This window comes from Syngnathus leptorhynchus, chromosome 12 (genome assembly GCF_054491065.1).
Source record: "Syngnathus leptorhynchus isolate UIUO chromosome 12, UIUO_Slep, whole genome shotgun sequence".
Lineage (NCBI taxonomy): Eukaryota > Metazoa > Chordata > Actinopteri > Syngnathiformes > Syngnathidae > Syngnathus > Syngnathus leptorhynchus.
Genome location: NC_141206.1, coordinates 2,095,166 through 2,104,069, shown reverse-complemented (window position 1 = coordinate 2,104,069; position 8,904 = coordinate 2,095,166). Strand labels below are relative to the sequence as shown.

General features: G+C 38.0%; 1 protein-coding gene across 2 annotated transcripts in view; it reads right to left on the bottom strand.

Moving 5' to 3' along the window:
• Positions 1–1,197: 1,197 nt before the first annotated feature.
• Positions 1,198–8,904, bottom strand: part of slc38a9 (solute carrier family 38 member 9) — a 29,103-nt gene continuing 21,396 nt past the window's right edge. For both annotated transcript variants that reach the window (XM_085926326.1, XM_085926325.1), the window contains exons 9-15: positions 8,459–8,668; positions 7,855–7,962; positions 4,553–4,659; positions 4,209–4,322; positions 3,894–4,042; positions 1,976–2,065; positions 1,198–1,865 (exon numbers count right to left, since the gene is read on the bottom strand). In XM_085926326.1, the coding sequence (XP_085782452.1) occupies positions 1,700–1,865; positions 1,976–2,065; positions 3,894–4,042; positions 4,209–4,322; positions 4,553–4,659; positions 7,855–7,962; positions 8,459–8,668 (944 nt within the window). In that variant the 3' untranslated portion in view covers positions 1,198–1,699. The remainder of the gene's footprint in view (positions 1,866–1,975; positions 2,066–3,893; positions 4,043–4,208; positions 4,323–4,552; positions 4,660–7,854; positions 7,963–8,458; positions 8,669–8,904) is intronic.

Here is an 8,904-nt window from a genome sequence, read left to right as displayed (position 1 = left end):
ATCAAGCTAAGCAAGTTCCTTAATCCAATTAAGAGCCCATGTCAGCGAATCACAAGCAAGCCAACTGCTCCAGCCACCTCCTCCAACAGCACCCCCCCATTGATTATGCCGAAACCAAAGGGTGTGTTTTGTATCCAGGGGAAGGAGCCAAGCAAGCAGACATATGATCCATCCCAGGAGGATAGAGCCAGTGTGCTCTTGTCCTCTCAAGTAACCGAGTAATAACACAGACAATAATGGTAATGAAAGTTCCATCATCATAAGGTGGTGCTTTGACCATCAACGGTGCATTAATTTTGTTATATTCTATTTTCAGAAGTGATACCTTAACAGCTGGATTGAAACACAAACATTTGTCCCACAGGGACAAAAAATAACAGGGCATAAACGTCACAAGCTCCTTCAAGCATTATAAAGGTTTACCAGACCACCATTAAAGCTATTAAGTATATACGGCAAAGACACCAGGTAAGAGGCTTCCAGAACAATGCAAGGACTTCTGGGGGCTCGAGGACACAAACAAGATGAAGAAAGGTCAGGTAACCTCCACACGGAAAGCTGACCCTGTGGTGACCCTTTCCAATTCTCAGACAGAATTAATACCAGTAATGGTATCTGTGGGAGAGGACTTCCTGTCAGGCCCTTGAATTAGGAACCCGCATATTGATTATACTTAGCATTTTCGTTCACTTTGTTTTTTTTGTTTTTGTTTCGAAGAGGCCGTTTGTCACAAAGGCAAATAAAAAATGCTGGGGAGGTTTTCCTATTTTTATAATGAATCAATGGATTGTTACATTTTTTAAGATTTGATATTGACACAAGGACAACAGTAAACACAACCCTTTTTGAAAAGTTTTGACTAAAGGCCCACCATAAGAAAAATAAAATAAAAGGAACAAGCCCAAAACATGATGATGCTCCCACAAAATGATCATATTGAGTAATTGCAATATTTCTGGACCAAACATTCAATCAAAATAAAATGTTTTTAATCTTAGCTTCATCCAACTAACACATTTAACCTTGTGTCCAGCTGCTTGATCATCCTGCATGGTGACTGTCAGCCTTTTATGCTAGCCAGCAGTTATTCTGTGCAAAAGGGTTAGGGTTACGGTTCACATTTTTGTATATACTTGAGAAATATACAGGACTTGATTTCATCTCATTTGATTTTTTTTTTTAATGAAAAGACCACACTTCTTTTAACCTGAGATTTATTTTCACTCATGTTCCCTTTGTCTCTTCTTATCGCGTACCAAATACAGAATATCAGAATTATTTGAAGATGGGTTATAAAATGGCAAATTTGGTTAAAAATTACAACATGCCATTTACAATGGATACAGTTGGTATATTCACCAAGATAAGAGCATTCAGTCAACAAAATTATGATAAAATACAACTGTAAAGCCATACATATTGATTCCAAGGAAAAATAACATTAAATTCATGCATCCCTTATAGCCTATAGTCCCTTTGACCCACAGTCCATGATAAATCCCTACGACTCGTCTGAGCAGGAGTAATCAAACATCTAAAGTTACCATCAAATAACCTTTTATCACATCACAATCCCACTGGCTGGGCGACAGAAGATAATGTCATTACATTCCTGGTGGATGTTGTAAATGCCTTTTTTTTTGGTAATCATTTTAAAGAGCCATCACATAATTCAAATTCTGCCAGGGAAGGTGTGAATTTACATGAAGAACTGAGCCACCAGGTTGGTCATACCCAACAAGATAAGAAAACTGTGAAAGACAGCTGACGGCCAGCGGAGGGAGCCCTGTCGTCTCAAGGAGATCATGTGAATTAAAGAGGGGAATACAAACACTAACGCCAAGCCGCATGTTGCGCCGGAAAACCTGCAACAAAGACATTGCAATAAATAAACAATAGGTCTTTGAGAACTTTGCTGTAAAAAATTTTAGACAACAACTTAAAAGATGAAATGCATAAAAACAGACAAATATACCGAATGATGGATCCAATGTTGGGATAAAACTTTGCCATCAGGACACCAGCTCCAACAATCAAAATGTTCAGGGTGAGTACATGGAAGAAACTAAAGAGATAGAAAGAAATATATGAATACAGAAATACTTCATTATAAAACAAATTATGAAGCATTGAATGATTCGATGAATTGCGCCTCACTCACGGACCGGCTGCGGCGTGATCATCCGCCGAACGCCACAAGAACTAGACAGCATTGGACTCACCAAGTTAACACACTGGCTACAGTGCGCCAGAGAAAAGTCGCCACCGTTCACGCGCCACCCGCGATCTTTCTATTTTTTCCGGACGTTCCAAGCATATTTTCATGACGCTGAAGAAATTACACAACTCAGACAGGAAATCAAGTATATTTAAAGGCAGACAGGTGGATCCAGTATACTTAAAAAAGAAAAAAAAAAGTTCTGCGATTTACAAAAACATCACATATCTACAACCTACAGACCTTCCATTTCAGCTCACTACATAGCATGGCATATGTCGGACATTTAAAAGACAAAAAATGAGCTTGAAATGAATGAAACGTGAGGAAATAACACTATATAAACACAAAACGTGCTTAACCATGGTAGATGAGCCAAAGTCCTGGAAATAATGTCCCAAAAGCCTATCAATGTAAACGATTGTTTACAATAAAATTGTTTACTCTCTTTTACTCTCATTGCGTGAGCGCGACTCTTTGATGTTTGTGTCACTTTATGATCGGGGCTTTAACAAAGAGATCATCGTAGGACTCCCTGTTAAATATGGCAGTAAAGGCTCTATGTTTTGAGATCTATCTAATTTTATTAGATAAGTATTGTTTAATAGGTACACAAAAAGTAAGTACCGTAATTTTCGGACTATAAATCGCTCCGGAGTATAAGTCGCATATATAACGCGCGCCGTTGTTGACATAAAGAGAGAAGAATTTGATCGATGGATTTAATGATTTGGAGTGACACAGATGGTTTGACAATATTGTTGTAATATGATAGTTATTTGAAATATACTTTATATATCGTTATATGGGTCTGTGGAATAATTAGAAATGCAATTTACAACGGGTCCGACGTCAGCATATGCGGCGCATACGCGGCATTGTTTACATAAAGCACGATCGATGGATTTAACGAATTGGAGTGACACAGATGGTTTGATAAACGTGTTATAACTCTGAATGTTACATCAGGCCCGTTCTCAGCTCCTCGTTTGTGTATATGTCACGTTAGCATACCGCATCGTTTAGCCTGTTGTTGTTGGTTCATGTCTGATTTTTGGTGTTGGATTTTGACAAATGAATTTGCCCCAAAAGTGCGATTTATACTCCGGTGCGACTTATATATGTTTTTTTTCCACTTTGTTGTGCATTTTATGGCTGGTGCGATTTATACTCCGGAGCGACTTATAGTCCGAAAATTACGGTGCGTTTTTCAAACCTTGTGTTATTCCAAATCATTAAACCCTTCAAACGTGGGGCCCTTCGTCATCTTCGTCATCCTGTGATCGAATCCTTTGTTCTTCATGTAAACAACCGCTGCGCGGCGCCGGTGACATCACTTGCAGTTCAAATGACAGTAATCCCTTGCTACATCGCGGTTCGTTTATCGCGGTTTCACTACATCGTGGAATATTGAATTTAAAAATTTTTTGAGAACAAAAATCACATATAAGTCGCTCCTGAGTATAAGTCGCAGCCTCACCCAAACTATTAAAAAAAACCGCGACTTATAGTCTGAGAATTACGGTAATTATCAGTGTTGTTGACATTATGATTTCTGTTTAAATTGCAGCATTTGTGATTTGAAAATTGCATTATTCTATTTCAATGCCAAGTCTATCTATTATTTGTTCAGTCTGAATTATTTTGCATTGCAAGTGTATGCATAATGAATTACCTGGGATAATGATTGCCAAATATCTGGCTCATCATCTGGACTCGCACCAAGTATCCCAGCAAAGGATAGACTGTGATCATTTGGAACAATAGGAAGGACCGAGCCACAAACACCATCACATCACCACTGGAGAAATTGTCTAAGAAGTTCTGAGGAGAGAGGTACAGCAATAAGCATGTTTTGAGTTTCAAAAAAATATGATGCAAAATGATGTAGTAGTTTGTCTTAAAACACGACATGAGTAAATGTGAATTTGTTTCACAAAAGCACAATCTCTCTGCAATCAAGTATGTACAGAACATTTTTCAGTCTTACTGGTTCAATGCAGTCTTTGCTGAGAGGGGGTGACGGAAAAGCTGCAAAGATCAACACGCCCACATAGATGTAGGTCATCCCAACAAGGAGATAAGCCACAGACAGGTCCCGTACCTGAAAGCAGCAAAACTCAGTCACATTGTGCTTCTTAGTCAAGCACAGAGTATTAGAGGAAAACAAAGGTTGGAGTCACTGAATGGAGCAATTGCGGATTCTTTGTTGTGTCAAGGGTGGAATTTAGAACCCAGTGAGCAATGATTCACTAGAACTAGTATCAGCTTCCAGAGATCGAGGTATGTTTATATCCTGTGAAGCGCAGTTTCACGAGAATGACAAATGCTCACATTGTTCTCTTGATGCTTGTTGTTCTTCATCAATGTGATGATACAGTTGTGAATGAAGAAAGCCAGCGTAAGGACACCCGTCAGCTGAGGGAAGAGCAGCCGCAATTCTGGAGGAACAAAAATCATACAGATACCATGCATCTCCCCTTACTTGCAGCACTTGTTTAAATCAGTCAAAAGCAGACATGGTTTCTTATAAGCGGGGGGCATGAAATTGAGGTTATAGGCATAACTCAAGACAGCAGAAATTCTACTATGACCGCAAACATCAAAAACAAACTGACCAGAAATCTCATTCAATAAGCTTATCTAAACAGATTCAATATATATGTACAAGAACTACAAAATGACTATCTCAGATAGTTTGTGCAACTTGTTATATACTTTGCCCGAACTAAATATTCATCAATGTTGACGAAATACAACTTTCTGTGTGGTTAACATCGCCTGTTAAATATTACAGAATCGTTGCTCCAGGAGGATGATCATTTAAATATTTAATTTTGGAGGAATATAAAAATAAAAAAAAAGTCAGCTAAAACACCATAGAGCACGGGTGGGCAATTAATTTTTAATTGGCCGCATGAGAAGCCTGAATTGTATCAGAGGGCCACCAACTTTCTTTCATTGTAAAATACTTAAATATTTTGAATAGCTGGTACTGATAATCAGAAGAATAAAGCACTCTGTAAATATGTATATTAGGTTATGTGAAACTGTGGTCTATTGGTTAAATAAGAAAAACAATTATTGAACCAGTGCAATTTATTGTGAGTGTGAAGTTTGGTGAAAAATCCTTGTTGGGTTTGTAGTTTTGCAAGCAATGCATCAGACTCCCTTGCACGCTCTTCACCAGACAGATTTCTGTATTTATCTTCATGCTTGGTGGTGTCGTGGCGATTCAAATTATATTCTTTAAACACAGCAACCTGTGTACCACAGACTAAGCACACTGCTTTGCCTTTAATTTCTGTAAAGAAATATTTGGAAGTCCATGTTTTGTTGAAAATACGGCATTCGTTATCAACTTTTCTTTTCTTGGGTTAGGGTGTCGACATCTTGGGGATAACCTGGCGGACAGCATCACCTTCACTCACACACGTGTATACGCGAGTGAAGGTGCTACGTCTACAACGTGCATACGTAGCGACGTAACGCTTTTCAAAATAAAATTTCAAAATAAAAGTTAAAAAAAAGTTTAATTTATGGTGTTTATGATTGGCCTCACGCGGGCCGGACAGGGACGTACAAAGGGCCGGATGTGGCCCGCGGGCCTTAATTTGCCCAGGTCTGCCATAGAGGGTGGGTGATGTAACAGGACAACAACCCCAAAAGAGGAAAGAGGAATTCACCAGTTAACAATTCTAAGGGTCCACATACTATTCTCCTCAGGCAATACAAAGTTTTTTTTAGAATGTTCTCGATAAAGAGATGAAATCTTTAAAAAAGTGTCATTAATTTAAACAATGCACTTGTCAATAAGGTTAACTTGTAGATGAACAGATCACATTTTATGAAAAGTTAATTCAGAAAACCAAGAAATTCCAAAAAGCATACATGCTTGCTCATGCCACTGTATATCGGGTACAAATGTAGGCCTATACTGGTTTGCAAAAACATTCATACTTTTTGAAATATTCCACATTTTGTCATGTTATGACCAAATGTACCTGTATTTCATGTGTTAGACCAACACAGAGTGACACGTGAAAACGTATCCAATGTACCGTAATTTTCGGACTATAAGTCGCTCGGAGTATAAGTCGCACCAGCCATAAAATGCACAATAAAGTGAAAAAAAACCCAGAAATAAGTCGCACCGGAGTATAAGTCGCACTTTTGGGGCAAATTTATTTGTCAAAATCCAACACCAAAAACAGACACAGTATGCTTATGTGACATATACACAAACGAGGAGCTGAGAATGGGCCTGACGTAACATTCAGAGTTATTCAAGTAAGTATTACATAAATAACACGTTTATCAAACCATCTGTGTCACTCCAATTCATTAAATCCATCCATCTTGCTTTATGTAAACAATGCCGCGTATGCGCCGCATATGCTGACATCGGACCCGTTGTAAGTTGCATTTCTAATTATTCCACAGACCCATATAACGATATATAAAGTATATTTCAAATAAATATCATATTACAACAATATTATCAAACCATCTGTGTCACTCCAAATCATTAAATCCATTGATCAAATTCCTCTTCTTTCATGTCAACAACGCCGTGCGCGCGCGCCGCACAGATCTAGTATATAACTATATTGGAGCGTTAACAAAGTACCAGGAAAGACGTGGGTAAATATAACAATATTATCAAACCATCTGTGTCACTCCAAATCATTAAATCCATCGATCAAATTCCTCGCGCTGCACAGATCTAGTATATAACTATATTGTAGCGTTAAAGTACCAGAAAAGACGTGGGTTTGGTAAACGGCTCTTTATTTAACAAAACAAGAGTTCAACGAGCCAACAACTACTGAACTTCCAGCCACGGCGGTGGAAGAGAGCTCCATAGAATAGGAGCGGGCGTGCGTAAAAGCCATGTCCGAGCCCCATCCACCGTCCCCGAGCGCCGGCCCCCGACTTCCATCCACAGAGGTGAAAGAGAGCTCCCGCCGAGAAGGACCGGGCGTGCGTAAAAGCCATAATAGTTTTTCAAACCTTCTGTGTCACTCTAAATCATTAAATCCTTCAAACTCTTCGTCCTCCGTGTCACTTACAAACAAAGCCGCTAATGATGCCGATCGTATGTGAGGCCCTTCGTCATCTTCGTCATCCCGTAATCGAATCCTTTGCCCTTTATGTAAACAACCACCACGCGGCACGGGTGACGTCACTTGCAGTTCAAATGACAGTAATCCCTTGTTACATCGCGGTTCGTTTATCGCGGTTTCACTACATCGCAGATTTTTGAATTTTTAAAATTTGTGAAAAAAAATCACATATAAGTCGCCCCCCACCCCACCCAAACTAAGAAAAAAAACGCGACTTATAGTCCGAAAATTATGGTATATAGAAAGTCTACATTTACCTGTGTTTCTTTCTAATGTTTTTGTGACACAAAAGGTCTGAGGAAAAAAAAAACGCCTTCAAAAGTGCCAAGATTACCCACCAATTTTAATTTTGCACTTTACAATCCCGAGTTGAATAGTCTGAACAGAGCACTAACAGAAAGTTAAAAGATGGGATGAAAAGAAAATGAGATTTTTTTTCTTTACCCAATATTATCTATCAAACATTCATAAGAGGGGAAAAATGCACAACGAAGAAGGTATTGGGATTACCTGGAACATAGATGCTAGTACTGTCAAACCAGTGGAAGTCAAGGTGAAAACCAAGACGGGCAGCTTTGATTGTGACCAGAACAATTAGGTAGATCACTGATATGGTGCCTAAACAATCAATGACAGAGCTTCAGTGATAGTACTCAATGCATCACAATCGAAAATGTTAAAAGGGAAAAGAAACCCACAATTTTCTTTACAATAATATATTGTATGCCCCCCCCACTGCATTCTTAATATTGCTTTTGTGAAATTTAAGCTAAGTAGCTAAATTCACCCATATTTATCCACTCATCTTGCCACTCACTGTCAACTAAAATTGAGATCACAGTTGCCAGGTCTCATGTCACAACCAATCAAGGCTCAGCTTCAGGAATCTAGTGAGCCGTGACCTTGGATTTGGCAACTGTGATTTCAAGATGGGGGCACATACAATAGCTAAATGGAACATGTCTAAAGTAGTTTTAAGACACAGTCATCTTGGAAATATTAATTTATTCATATATATATATATATATATATATATATATATATATATATATATATATATATATATATATATATATATATATATATATATATATATGTATATATTCAGACTTACCCAAGAAGGTGAATCTTGCAAAGAAGGAGGCTGATCGGAAGCAAAGTAGTGGCAGCAGTAGAACAATGAGGAAGAAAGGCACAGTATTGGCTTTGCTCCACCAGTGTTCAAAGGAATTGACATCAGATGTATCATTTCCACTGGTACTGATGTAATGTGTGCTGAAATTGTGGTTCCCTCCAGAGTCGGTGTTTGGGTATGGACAAATTACTGGTGGAGAAATAAACGAAGTATTACAATTCTTACTCCAAATTTATAAACGAAAATGAATATTCGTTCATTTTATACACACACATATATATATATATATATATATATATATATATATATATATATATATATATATATATATATATACACACACACATGTACATACATACATACATACATATATGCATATATATATATATATAAAACAAATTTTTATATACATACATACATACATA